The sequence below is a fragment of the Pelodiscus sinensis genome, chromosome 15, assembly GCF_052426305.1.
Source record: "Pelodiscus sinensis isolate ZL-2025 chromosome 15, ASM5242630v1, whole genome shotgun sequence".
NCBI classification, from domain to species: Eukaryota; Metazoa; Chordata; order Testudines; family Trionychidae; genus Pelodiscus; species Pelodiscus sinensis.
In genome coordinates, this window is record NC_143066.1 from 23,941,762 (window position 1) to 23,956,252 (window position 14,491).

General features: G+C 43.5%; 2 protein-coding genes across 5 annotated transcripts in view; one reads left to right on the forward strand and one right to left on the reverse strand.

Annotated features, from left to right (window-relative positions):
• Positions 1 to 14,491, reverse strand: part of ERI2 (ERI1 exoribonuclease family member 2) — a 40,104-nt gene that overhangs the window by 23,562 nt on the left and 2,051 nt on the right. The window lies entirely within an intron of this gene.
• REXO5 (RNA exonuclease 5) overlaps positions 1 to 14,491 on the forward strand; it is a 43,528-nt gene that overhangs the window by 7,486 nt on the left and 21,551 nt on the right. For all 3 annotated transcript variants that reach the window (XM_075899424.2, XM_006123130.4, XM_075899425.2), the window contains 12 exons: positions 920 to 1,007; positions 5,703 to 5,852; positions 6,705 to 6,793; positions 7,603 to 7,718; positions 8,635 to 8,773; positions 9,507 to 9,601; positions 10,912 to 11,014; positions 11,642 to 11,778; positions 12,168 to 12,276; positions 12,623 to 12,733; positions 12,848 to 12,985; positions 13,284 to 13,376. In XM_075899424.2, coding sequence (XP_075755539.2) covers positions 920 to 1,007; positions 5,703 to 5,852; positions 6,705 to 6,793; positions 7,603 to 7,718; positions 8,635 to 8,773; positions 9,507 to 9,601; positions 10,912 to 11,014; positions 11,642 to 11,778; positions 12,168 to 12,276; positions 12,623 to 12,733; positions 12,848 to 12,985; positions 13,284 to 13,376 — 1,368 coding nt within the window. The remainder of the gene's footprint in view (positions 1 to 919; positions 1,008 to 5,702; positions 5,853 to 6,704; positions 6,794 to 7,602; positions 7,719 to 8,634; positions 8,774 to 9,506; positions 9,602 to 10,911; positions 11,015 to 11,641; positions 11,779 to 12,167; positions 12,277 to 12,622; positions 12,734 to 12,847; positions 12,986 to 13,283; positions 13,377 to 14,491) is intronic.

Below are 14,491 nucleotides of genomic sequence, written 5' to 3' on the forward strand. Positions count from 1 at the left end.
AGATTGTTGCAGAAACAGGATGTAGTAAAGTTCTTTTAATTTGTCTACCTACATTTTCTCCCCTATATGTCTTATTTATTTTAACAGCGTGCTTTGATTCAGTTAAATCTTAGGAAGGTCTCCCTTAGCTGCAGCAAACATATGTTTTTAATTTAGAGCAGTTTCCTAACTTTTCAAGAACAAGGAACTATCAGTTCTGCTTCTGCCAACAAGATGCTGCAGTGAGCTCAGGAAAGTCAAGGCTGTAATACGATAATTAAGTAGCTACAATAAAATCCTGTATTATTGAGCTAAATCATTGTGATGTTTCCTTGAAAATGTGGTGTTTCTTATAAATGATGGGAGAAGCCCAGAAATAAGTGGCTAATGAGACAGCAGGATTTCTTGGCAATAGAGTGAAAGGGGAGGTCCAGCTGGAATAAGGGTGGAATCTTGTGATGGGGGTATAGAGGGTGATCAGGCAGCTGCAAAGCTAATTATGATTAAATTTTTAAAATAAAGGTCATTTCAGTTTTCACTGCTTTTGTTCCTTAACTCTTATAGCTGTAACAATTAACAGTGTTAGAATATGGAATGCAGACTGTGGATTAATGCAGAGCTGCTGGTGCATTAAATAAAATAAGGGAATAGCATGTCATGAGCAGTAGCTCAAGAAGCTAGTTGCAAATCAAATTCATGTTAACACAGAAAATTGCACTGAACCACTGACGATGCCTCTCTCTCTAAATCAAGTTTGTCTTAGCTACTTAGCCTCCTTTGATTGCAGTGGAATTACACTAATGGCAAATTTGGCGGGTGAGAAAATAGTGTGAGAATTTCTGTAGCAGTATGAGTACTGATCCTTATCTGTTAATTTTGTAATATTTTACTCTTGTGCAGCAAAGTCTTTTAGCATGTTTTCTTTTCTGTTCTTTAACAGAGATTCAGTTTACCACCTACTTCAGCTAATTTTATAGCTACTTTGTGTGGAGAAGGAATAAGCATGAAACATCAGAATAACATTCAAGGTACTTCGCTTTGCACTGTCCATTTCAGCTATTGATTATCCTTTTCAGAGGGTGTTTTTAATCTAATTGTATCACACACAATCAGTTTTATCTAAATATGCTCTATGCAGGATTACAGGATACAACTAATCTCCAGTTTAACTCTGAAATATATGCCTTTGGCTAATTTCTATTTGTCTGGTTTGTAAAAGGGATAATAAAAAACAAAACAAAAATCTCTTGTGAAGCCATTGTAAACATTTACACTATCATTCTAAAATGTATTTAATAAGAGATACAGATCTCAAATAGATTCAGGTTCATTAGGTATTCATTTCTTGGCTTCTCCATTTGTCTCAGGTCACGCTTATACTTACCTGTGGATTGACACTCTGGAGGTTGATCTTCTGGTGTTCGATTTAGCAGGTCTAGTAAGGACCCATTAAATCAAATGCTGATAGCACCCCCATTGACTCTGGTACTCCTGCTCCTTTCAAGGAGTAAGGGAAGTTGATGGGAGCATTTATCCCTTCAACCCCCTGCTTTGGACAGCTCCAAAGTTCAAACCAAGGTATGTTGACTCCAGCTACAGAATTAACATAGTTGGAGTTACGTATCTTAATTCAATTTTATTCCTTAGTGTAGGCCTGGCCTCAGTAATAATTCTTTGTCATGGTGAACATTGAATTAAGGTAAACTACAGAGCTGTGTCTACACTGGCAAGTTTTTCCGGAAAATCATCTGATTTTCTGGAAAAACTTGCCAGCTGTCTACACTGGCCGCTTGAATTTCTGGAAAAGCACTGACGATCTAATGTAAAATCATCAGTGCTTTTCCAGAAAAACTATGTTGCTCCCGTTCGGGCAAAAGTCTTTTTCCGAAAGACTTTTGCCCGAAAGGGCCAGTGTAGACAGCATAGTTCTGTTTTCCGCAAAAAAACCCCGATCGCAAAAATGATGATCAGGGCTTTTTTGCGGAAAAGCGCGTCTAGATTGGCTACGGACACTTTTCTGCAAAAAGTGCTTTTCCAGAAAAGCATCCTGCCAATCTAGACGCACTTTTCCGAAAATGCTTTTAACGGAAAACTTTTCTGTTAAAAGCATTTCCGGAAAATCATGCCAGTGTAGACGTAGCCCAGGTATGTTGACAGCTGGTTTCTCATAGTTTTCATTCCTTGTGATCTTAATTATAATTTGAGGGATCAGTTCTACACTCTTTGCGCACTCAAAACTCCACTGAAGTAAGTGGAAATTCTCAGTGCAAAGGGTACTGAGTGGGATTCTTAATGTATTAACTAGCAAGTTTTACTTTGTAACACATTAAAAGCTAAAAGTTTTCTAAAATCTGGACAATAAGCTACAATCGCAGATTGCGGTTTCAGATAAATTTTTCCTGAAGTTATGCTTCCTTATGTGACTGCAAACCTAACGGCAGAAAGGATAGTTTAATGTGGTAATACAGGGACTGGACTGGATGTCATGAGACCTAGGTTCAGTCCCAAATTTACAGGCTTCCTCTGTTACCTTCGGCAAGTCATTGAACACACCTTCTGCTTCCATTACCCTTAGTTTAAAAGGAAGCTACACTCTCCTTAGTTCCCTGGGGGATTGTATGGATAAAATCCATTCTGCTTGTGAACTTGGATAATATGATGATGATGGGTAAAAAAGAACTCGGATTGCTCAGTGAACACTGTGACAAACACCTTTGTTACACTAGGAAAATACATATCCTTAATATCACCTGGTGCAGTGGTTCCCTACCTTTTTTATACTGTGGACCAGCAAACCCATTCACAAACTTTTGGCAGACCAGCAACATTTTATTTGCATATTTTATATGCAAATAACGAATATGCAAATGAGATATTAGTGGTCTGCCAAAAGCCCTGGCCCCCAGAGCTGCCGCGAACAGCTGGCATCAGCGCCAGCAGTTGCCACGTGGCGGGTGGCTGCTGTAGCTGAAGCTGGCTGTTTGTGGCAACTCTGGGGGCTGGGCCTGGAGTAAACCCCGGGCCCTGGTTTCCCTCAGTGCCAGCCCTAACCCCTGGATCCCCCCACCCCTCCACTACCCCACCCACCCAGTGCCAGCCATTGACACCAGATTCCTCTGTGCCAGCCTTCTGCCCTCAGAGCCCCCCAGTGCCAATCCCCTACCACGTACAGCACCCCACCACCCAGCCTCCTGTTTCCAGACCCCCACTGTACTCAACCCCCCAGAGCCACTTCCAGTGCCAGCCCCTAATCCCCAATATTAGCCCCGTCCCCAGAGCCCCCAGTGTCAGCCCCCCCACTGCTTACAGCCGCCCAGCACTAGTCCTGTCCCCAAAGCCCCGCAGTGCCTGCTCCATCCTGCGCTGCCTCCCAACCGCCAACTGAGCCCTGCTGCCCAGGTCATGGCTGCTCTAAGGTTGCTGTGCTGGGCTCCATGTGGTGCTCCTGCTGCGCAGCGAACCACTCTTCCGTGTCCAGGAGCAGACCCCGCACCTGCTCAGTATTGGTTAGCTGAGAGGTGGGGCAGGACATACCTTTCCCAACAGCTGCGGCAGCAAGGAGAGGTGCTGGGTGGTGTAGCCCAACCCCTGCCCCCACAGCCACTGTGGCCCAGCAGCCAGTGGTTCACGGCCCAGTACTGGTCCACAGACCGGCGGTTGGGAACCGCTGACCTAGACTATGTCTACACTACAGAGTTTTTTTCGGAAAAATGTCCATTTTTCTGAAAAAACGTCACTTATGTCCACACTGCAGTCGCATTCTTTCAAAAAACATCTAAAGAACAGAGGGGTTTTTCCAACATCGGTAAACCTCTTTCTACGAGGAAGAAGCCTTTTTCCAAAAGAGCTCTTTCGGAATAAAGCGTGTGTGGATGGGGGAGAGGGAGTTTTTTCGAAAGAAGGGGAAAAGAGGAAAAAGCACAGGTGCCCTGGTGGCCACTCCGTCCATAGTACAGGCAGTCCCCAACTTACGCGGATCTGACTTATGTGGGATCCGCACTTACGAACGGGACTCTGTCGCCCCGGAGCTCGCAGGCAGCGGGACCGCCCAGAGCGCAGCGGTCCCGCCACCTCGACCTCCGGGGCGAGAAAAGCTGCTCCGGGTGCCCGTGGTCTGCTGGGGACCGTCTCCAGCAGACCAGGGACACCTGGAGCAAAACTGGGGAGGCGGAGGGGTCCCGCGCCTCTGAGGCTTTGCTCTGGCAAAGCTGGGGAGGCGCGGGACTCGGTCGCTGCTGCGGCCTTGCTCCAGATGTCCCTGGTCTGCTGGAGACGGTCCCCAGCAGACCAGAGGCACTGGGAGCAAAGCCGCAGTGGCGGCGGGGTCCCGCGTCTCCCCGGCTTTGCCACAGCAAAGCCTCAGAGGCGCGGGACCCCTCCGCCTCCCTGGCTTTGCTCCGGGTGTCCCTGGTCTGTTGGGGACCGTCTCCAGCAGACCAGGGGGGGGGGGGGCACCCCGCCGCCACTGCGGCTTTGCTGCCCGTGTCCCTGGTCTGCTGGGGGGGGGGGGGCCCCCCCTCACCCCCCCCCAGCAGACCAGGCTTTTGTTGTGGACCCTGGGGTAGAGCAGCTGGGGTGCTGCCGGGTTGGTCCTGCAGGGACCTACCTGGTAGCCCAGCTGTTCTGTCCCAGGCTCGAGATTCAGCCGCTGTTGAAACTGATCAGTGGCTGATTCCAGGAAGCTGGGGGCAGAGCAATTCTGCCTCCAGCTTCCTGTAGTCAGCCCCTGGTCAGTTTCAGCAGCAGTGGCTGAATCTGGAGCCAGTTCCGACTTACATACAAATTCAACTTAAGAACAAACCTATAGTCCCTATCTTGTACGTAACCCGGGGACTGCCTGTAATCACATCTGAAATGCGAGATAGCATCCACACTGAATGGATGCTATCTTTCGAAAAGCAGATTGCTTTTTCAATGCGCTTTTGCTGTGTAGACACTCTCTTTTGGAAGAAGTTTTTCCGGAAGATTTCTTCCAGAAAAGCTTCTTCTGAAAGAAGCCTGCAGTCTAGATGTAGCCCTAGTGTGTGGTCCTCTGCACCCTCCCCCCAACCGGGTGCACTACACAGTTTTGGGGAACTTTAGGGAGGGGTCATGGGCAGAGCCAGTCCCACAGGGGTTGGAAAGGGAGCACTGCGCTTCCAGCCTCAGTCCTCTCACAGACCTGTTCTTCCCTGAGGCCTGCTCTGTCTCCAGGCCTTGTTCTGCCTTCACTCCGTCTCTGGCCCTACCCCAACTTCCCTTTCCGGCTCTAGCCCCAGCTTCACCTTCTTCTGCACAAGCACCATTGCTGAGGAAGCATTGGCTGTGCAGTAATGATGAACAAGAGACAACTGAAAGAGTTAGAGCATCACTGACTTAACAGAAAGATCTCTCTGCTTGCTCTGAGCAATTAATAGCAACAGTAATTTCTCACAAATAAGTTGACATTCTAAATAATAACCCTGAACATGTATCAAAAGAGGGTCAATTCATTATCCCTATTTTACAAATGGGTAAACTGAGGCAAAGAGGATTAAGCAACTTGCCTAGCAGGTCAGTAACAGAGCCATGAATAGAAACTAGGTTGTCTGAATCCCAGACCCGTGCTCGGTCCGCTAGTGAACACTGCTGTTCCTCAAAATGAAATGTCATAGTGAGCACGTTCACGACAGTAGTTTGCCGGCTGTTAGGAAATTGTGTATGAGCTTGTCGACAGCTTTTAAAAATGCAATTGCTTATTACAGGATCAGCTTCTGCCTGCAGTGGACATATTTGTAAGAACTCAGACCTGCCAAAAGACCCCATCATTCAGAAATATGGCGAGGAAAAACATGGTCTGACCAGCTATATTCTAACATTGGAAGAGATGAGAAAATATGATTATCCTTTAGAAGGTCAGGCCTTCAATGTTTTATTGGTACTAAAATGTCTATCTAATATGTTTGAATAAATCCATGCATCCCATTGGTTTTCACAGGGGCTTTGTCTACTGGCAGTACCTATGCAAATAAAGCACAGATTAGCATATTTCCATGCTTCATTTGCATAATTTATTCAAGCTGGTTTTTGCGCAAAAACAATCAGTATGGATGGGTTTTTTTGCACAAAAACATCTTGAATAAATTATGCAAATTGTGTGACTATGCTAATCTGCACTTCATTTGCATAGCACTGCAGCAAAGCTGGCAGTGTAGAGGTAGCCAGGGAGTTTTGGCTGAACAAGTTGTGCAGGCACTTTACCAAAGCCTTCTCAGGCTTTCATTCTTCTCATCTATACCCAAAGGCTGCGTCCAGATTGGCATGATTTTCCAGAAATGCTTTTAGCGGAAAAGTTTTCCGTTAAAAGCATTTTCGGAACAGAGCATCTAGATTGACACTGATGCTTTTCCGCCAGTCTAGACACGCTTTTCCGCAAAAAAGCCCCAATCGCCATTTTTGCGATCGGGGCTTTTTTGCGGAAAACAAATCTGAGCTGTCTACACTGGCCCTTTTGCGCAAAAGCTTTGCGCAAAAGGGACTTTTGCCTGAATGGGAGCAGAATAGTATTTCCGCAAGAAGCACTGATTTCTTACAGTAGGAAGTCAGCGCTTTTGCGGAAATTCAAGCGACCAGTGTAGTCAGCTGGCAAGTTTTTCCAGAAAAGTGGCTGATTTTCCGGAAAAATTGGCCAGTCTAGACACAGCCAAGGAGTTACAGGAGCGAGATTGCCTTGTCTTGTTCTCAGAACTCTTTATTTTTCTTTCTAGGATCCCCTGTGTGCAAGAATTATGTCTACACACAATGCGAGAGCCCAAGGACAGACAGCAGCCCCCTCTTTGGGTTGGATTGTGAAATGGTATTAAAAATATTTGTAGTTTTCAGGAGGACTAGGAAATGAGTTGCACAACCTCAGCTGGCTCCAGAAATAAAGCCACCCCCTCTGCCAATAAACACACTGCAATAGAAATACCAGCTGCTCAACTGCACCAGTAGAGCCTCCCCAGCGCTAGTGCAACAGCGAGCAGAGCCAGGACATATGCATTGATTAGCACACCATAGTAGTTCCCTACATATCATGCAGGAGGCAGGATAGGCAGATCACTTGCTTTGCAGACTGTCCCTCGCCCTACAGAATGGACATGAAGATCAGGGAGGCTGCTACAGACTTTACACACTAGCAATGGGGAAGGAGGAGGATTCATTCTTGCTATACATCTCTCCAACACCACCACAGTGGTTCAAGGCTCTGTGTTGAGCTAAGGATTGTTCCTTATTTTGGTGTCACTTGCACTCTTTTTAAATGGGTCGGCCCATTTCTTGCTTTACCACATCTTGGCAGAGCAGTTGCAAAATGCAATCAACGGAGGCACTTGGGGTGTAAAGTACCAAGTTACTCTGTGTAATCCAATCTTCGTCCTAAAGATTAACTGTGTTACACTTTAACATGCACCTGATAGATTTGTAACGGGTGTCAAAGATTAATCAGAACTGTCTGCACTAGTAAAAACTAGTCCTAGATAGTAAATCTTCTAGGTCAATAGCTTTTTAGTGGTGATAGCAATTAATTCAATTCTGTTTTGATTGCAGTAACTGGTATTCTTGAGATAACTATTGGCAATAAAATTAGGGTTGATTTTTCATCAGACTCTCTTTTCTTTCTTCTAGTGCCTCACTGAGAAGGGGAATGAAGTCACTCGAGTCTCACTGGTGGATGCAGAGGGTCGGTGCATCATGGATGAGCTTATAAAACCTGAAACTGAGATACTAAACTACCTGACCAGGTATTTGGCATGTAAACTTCCTGCGTGCCTCTCCTGTAAAACTGGGAGCTACTGAGGCCTTTCATTAGTGTCTGACACACTTGGCATCCAAGATGTTCCAAGAAAAGCCTGCATTACAGGTTAATGATCCAGCACAGGTTACTTTTTTACTACTCGCTATAGAACACATGGGGTGGTAAGAGCATGAGATAGCAGTTGACTGGGTGGCTCCATTTCCTCATCAGTAAAATGAGTACTGTATATTATCTAACATTCAGGGGTACCAGGAGCAGAGCTGTGTGGAACTTTCATAATGAAACCAAGCAAAATTTTTCAAACTATGCTTCGTTTCCAAAATTTTAAGATTGGGCTCAATGTCACACCTTTGAACAGCTTGAAAATCTCTTCTGTTACTTTCAGCGGCCTTCCTTCTTCCAACAGGCCCAAAATATCCCCTTGCATTTCCTTACTAGTTTAACAGATCACCTGTACTATGTCCTCTCTAGTCCAGAGTTATATCTCTGACATGGTCACATTTGTAATCTATATACAGGCAGTCCCCAGGATACGTACAAGATAGGGACTGTAGGTTTGTTCTTAAGTTGAATTTGTATGTAAGTCGGAACTGGTACATATTGTAGGGGAAACTCTAGCCAAACATTTCTCCAGAGCTCAGTTTTATTCTCCCACACCTCACTTCCCTCAGTCCTTATTCTCAAGCTGAGGTGTCTGCTGAGAAAAGCCACTCCGCGTCTCCCTGGTCTGCTGGGGGGAAGCAGCTAGTGCGGGGTTGTCTCACCCCGTTTGTAAGTAGGGATCCGATGTAAGTCGGATCCATGTAACCCGGGGACTGCCTGTATTTTGTGTGTCTTGCTTGAAATGATCTCTAGTAAATGAAGTTGCAAATATGTTTTATCATTTGCCATTTTTGTTTAAGATACTCAGGAATCACACAGAAGATTCTCCTTCCAGTGAAAACAAAACTCCCGGAGATTCAGGACAAACTAAAGAAATTGCTCCCCCGGGATGCGGTATTAGTAGGTCACTCTTTAAATGCTGACCTCCACGCTTTACAAGTGAGCAGCTCTTATGAGAATTTCCCTCAGCCCTGTTGGACCTGTTTTGCCTAATGCTTTTCATACTTGGAACCAAAATAATTCTGTTTTAGAGCTGTGGTCACTTTTTACCAGGCATTTGTTAAGATGGCATAAGGGTGTAAAAATACATAAGTTTAAACAGAAGGACTTCTAAGCAAACACAAAAGTCAAGAAGTAAGAAAGCTGTATTTCAAAAGGCTGAAAGTAAGAGTCTCTCTATAAAGTCTACAAGTAGCCTTAACTCTATATCCTCCTTTCCTTTCATAAGTTGCTGGGTGGGCACACCTAATTGTGTTGTAGTAAAGACAAATCTTTCGTGTTGAATATTTAAACCCTCACAATATATCATCCTACAACCGAAGAGCATAATCTATGCCCATCTTGTTGGGCACCTGTGGCCTGTATGTATATAATAAACATGCAAAAAGTTGATGTCTTTGTGTGTCTGGAATCAGGGCCAGTAGTCAGTGGGTGCATGGGAAACCATTGGGGAACCCAACCCAGAGGAGGATTTTTCATTTGCAATCCCTTTTCCTGATATTTCCCCACATATGGAATTCTGCCAGGTCTTCCTTATTCTCCAGGGACTATAAGAGGCTATCACAGGATTAAGAATAGGTTTGTGGAAAGTGTTAACTGGGGAGTTACTGCCACAATTCCATAATACAGATGTTCTTTACACATATTATTGTTGATGGTCTCTCTTCTCCAGATGATACATCCCAGTGTTATTGACACCTCATTGCTTTTTGCCAGACATGGAGGTCGACGGTTCAAGTTAAAATTCTTAGCAAAAGCTGTTTTAGGGTAAGTGGTGGTGTTAGAACTAGTAATACTATGTACTATTTTACCACTCATAATTATTACACCAAGTGCATGTGTGCTTATCTCAAAATTAATAATTTTAGAAAATCAGATTATATAATGTATATGAAATAACACATGTAATGCAAATTATATTATTAGGTGATGTATATATTCACAGTAAAGGCATGTCTACACTTCACCCTCCTTACAGCAGTGTGTTGGGGTGTTTATAATGTCTGTACTCAAGGTATTGAGAGTGTAGATGGTGAGGCACTGCTTAGGCAAGTAGAATATAGCATCTTTATACACCCAAGCAGAGCCTGTTGCTGTTTTAGCAGTGTTGTGTCCTAGAGCCTCTCTGTTGTTGGAGCTTCTGTTTGGTGTGATGAAAGGCTCTGGCAGAGGGAAGGCAGCAGGGAAAGTCTAGCAGGAGGAGGCAGTGAGGAAAGGCTCCACATACCCTACGTGCTGCTGCCGATGAGTGTAGTGTAGACATGCACAAAGAGTCCTGCCCTGGAGATTAAACAGTTGAAGGGGCATGACAAAGAAAGGGTTACTATCTGCATGTTACAGGGAGGAAATTGAGGCAGAGAGGTTAAGTGACTTGCCTAAATCCTACAGTGTCTAGGTAGTACCACTAGAATAGAGCCTAGATCTCCTAATCCCTAGTCACCTACAGTTCCTTTAATTCTGTTAATAGATGTAAGAGTCAGAATTTCCCAAAGAGGCAAGGGTACTCTTTGTCAACACTTTGGAGGGTGTAATTTACACAAATGCCTAGGAGACTCATTGCAAAGTAGCAAGAAAGTGAAGATTAAAAGCAAAGATAATGTTTCAGAAATGAAGCTTTGACAAGTTTAGCTTGAGTTGTTATTGACATTCAATAAGATGCCAGCAAACATTCTATAGCATATTTTGTAAACACAATGTATTCTTTAGTAGTAACCGTTTGGTGAGATGTGAGGAGAGATTGCTGTGCTACATGCAAATTTTGAGGTAGGGAAACTATCAGAGTGTAACTAGTTGAAGATGAAGATAGTGAAGGTGTGTCAATATGCAGTATAGTCCATGGTATCTATGAAATCTTTAGACGTTGTAAGCAAGATTGAATGTTGCAGACATACTTTACATATTTCAATGACTTTTGGAACATTTTAGAAGACCATAGATTGAACAGCAGCAGATTTTGAGCACAGGGATAAATATACCACCCGAAAAGAACAAGTTATTGGGCTTCCTAAAGACTAGGTATTATAGCATTCAGGATGAGAAAACTGGTAATCTTGCACATTTTACTCTTGACATTTTAGGAAGGAAATTCAGTGTGAAAATAAAGTTGGTCATGATCCCTCAGAAGACGCTGAGGCTGCTCTTGCATTGCTTCGATACTTTATTGACCAGGGACCCAGAAAGGTGTGTGACTTTGTAGACTACGAATGTATTTTGCGTTGGTTCTTCTTAAAAAACACCTTAAAATATCTCAACATATATAGTTTGTAGCCCTCCTATTATTAGCATAATTGTGCACTTGAATTCTAATCCAGAACAATAATTATATATTAAGCATGCAAGAACCCTCTTGACTTTAGCAGGACTACTGATGTTTTAAACTCAGGCACATGTTAAAATACTTTGTTGAATTAGGACTCATCTTTGGAAGCGGCTTTCCCCACTCATAAAGTGTCCAAATCCTTGGACACTCCACCAGTCATGGTAGAAATTGGCAGAGCTTCAGGAATGCTCCAAAATATATCCTGTTTTTATCCCTCTGCCCTCTCCATTATGCTCATGTTATTGTTCCTTTCCCTGTTTTCAGTATTACTCATCTTGATTCCCAAGCCTTTTGCTAATCTAAGGCACTTGTGCATTTCACAGTTGCTGTGGATTGGCTTTTCTGCACAACTCTGTTTTCCAAATTCTTGGCTTCAAATTCTAAAAACGAGATGACTTTATGGACATATGTTGCAGGTTTAATGCCCATGAATGCAATGTGCTGAGAGCTACCTTGAAAAGGAATTAGTGTGATTTTTGTCTTTTTAGGTAGTAGAACTAAATTTGGAGATGGTGCTGTCAGCCCGAAATCTGATGGAGTCATCCCAGCAGAAATCTACATTACAATTGCAACAGAGTGGAGTCCAGAAGCATGCAACTGAACCTTCAGGAATACCTAAACCATGGTAGTAGGACTTCCCAATGCATACACTGCCCCTTCGTTGATGTTAGTTCTTTGTGAAACTATATAGAAATGCATTGTTTTCCATCTAAATGATATTACTCTTCCTCTCAAAATATATTACTTGCTATTGTCATTATCTAAATAATTTTTAAAAATTAAAAGGCTTATATTATTTTACAACAATTAATTTTATGTTATTCTCATTTTTAAATATATATTCAGGATGCAAGATGATTATATGCAGGCAGTGGGAAGCTTAAGTTAGTTTTTAAAATTCTCTTCCAAGTAGAACTATAGCATTTTTTCTTCAACAAATACTCTAAGGTTTCTAATTCAGTGTAAACTAAGAGTTAAGTTTAAAGATTGAGTGATATTTACTATGACTGTTAGTTTTTTAGATTATTTGAATGCTACTGGCCAAAAAACTCTCCTTTTGAGCAGAAAGGAACTAGCGCCTTCTTGCTCGTGTCAAAATAGTCTGAGCACTTCAAATAAACAGGTGAGTGAATTTAGATAACATATTTAGAACAAACTATTCTAAGAAATAGAAGTTCTATATATTCTCAAGTGCTTTTTGTGTTTACAACGTTGAGTAATCAGCAATAGTCTTCATACTTCCTTGGATAAATTGGTTTTGCCATCTTTGGAAATACATTTTGATCCTGTATTATCCTGAAATAGGTCTGTTTTAGGGACGAGTAGAGTGACTTGCCCAACATCCCCCACAGATCAAGAGGCAAACCTAGAAAGCAGAAGCTAAAAGTTCTCCTTTGGAGTCTCCTGCTTTAAACTGCTTGACTGTACGCCTTGACCATCGTAACTGTGTGTGAATTTTTCCCCTCTAGATACTCACAAGAGCTCTACAAGAAGTTCCTCAGTCCTCATTCAGTGTCATTCAGTTCACTTTGCGTTCAGAGCATGTTGCACCAGATCTTCTTGCTGAAGTTTGTGAAAAGGTAACAGAATTATACTTTAGAATGTTCTTTAAAGCTGAGCTTGGAGAAGGATCCTGCACTTTTTCAGATTCTTTGTTTGGTAAAATCCCTGCACTATCTTTTGTTTTCCTTTAGATGAGAATCCAGCTAGCTGACATGCTGACTGTCTTTGTGGGACCATTTCGTAAAGACTTTTGCCTGAAGTCTATAAGGAGAGAATTTAAGAAGTGTGGTCCTATCCGATCACTTACTGTGCTCACTGAAACACACCAGGTGATTAGAAAGAGCATCCTAATTAACTGGATAGGAAGCCTCATACGGAGGCCATGAAGATTTTCTCACCTTAATGGAGAAAAGAGCATTAAGGTCCTTAATGAATTCACAGCTTATTGTTTTACCAGTAAGTTAAAGTAATGAAACATCCTATTTAATGCTACATCTTTAAAGTATTACATATAGAATATAAAAGGCTTCTTCAGATATTTTCCAATAGCCTATTACATATTTGTGAAAACAGAGGATACTGTAATTGCAATAGAAAACTGTGTAATCATTTTTTTTTTTTTAAAAGCCTCACATCTGTATCCAATATGATGTATTAGAAGCTGCTCAACTTGCTATGGAAAGTCTGAATGGAGCTAATGTTGCAGGGTCCTGCATTAAGGTATGTAAGCATGTGCTAAAAGCCTGATTTATATTCAACACAGGACTACATTAAAATATGAACATGAAGTACTTTAGTAACCTGTTTCATTGGTATTAATGAGTTAGATCTCAACACATGTAAAGTTTACAAAAGTAAATCGAACCCATTTTACAGCTGGAGATACTTGGTTACAGAAAGATTGGGACTTCTCCTAGATCAGGGCTGGGCAAGAGGCCCAAGCCACTGGATCTGGCCTGGGGCCATCTCACCAGTACCCTTACTACACAGCAGCTCATGTTGCTTTAAACAGCTCGTTGCTAATTGCTCTGGATGCTAGGGAAGGACTAGGAGGTTTCACACGCTGTCCCTGCCCCCTAGCAAAACCCCTCAGCTCCCATTGGCCAGTTTCTGACCAATAGAAGCTGAGAAACTAGACAGAGGCAGGGTACGTCTACACTGCATCCCTAGTTCGAACTAGGGATGCAAATGGAGACAATCGAAGTAGTTAATGAAGTGGGGATTTAAATATCCCGTGCTCCATTAACATGATCTCGCCGGCGCGCTAGTTCGAATCACAGCTGATTCGAACCAGGAAGTGCGCGCCGGGACGCGTTAGTTCGGACTAAAGCCCTTAGTCCGAACTAATGTTACTCCTCATTTTTTGAGGAGTAACATTAGTTCGGACTAAGGGCTTTAGTCCGAACTAACGCGTCCCGGCGCGCACTTCCTGGTTCGAATCAGCTGTGATTCGAACTAGCGCGCCGGCGAGATCATGTTAATGGAGCGCGGGATATTTAAATCCCCGCTTCATTAACTACTTCGATTGTCTCCATTTGCATCCCTAGTTCGAACTAGGGATGCAGTGTAGACGTACCCGCAGTGAGCAAAGTCTCCTCCCTTCCCTTCCCCCCTGCTGGAGCAGAGCCTTGTGGTACAGCCAGCCCAGCAGATAGGCATGGAGCCTGTCTCAGGTTCCTGCACAGCTGCAGTCTAGAAACTACCTAGGTAAGTGCCTCCCTACCAGAGCCTGCCTCTGGCACTCCCCTCCCCCCCCAGCTTCCTGCCCCAGGCTATTCCCTCCCTTCCCCACCCCAGGTCACCACCCAAACCCTCCGTATCCCCTCTTCCCACCT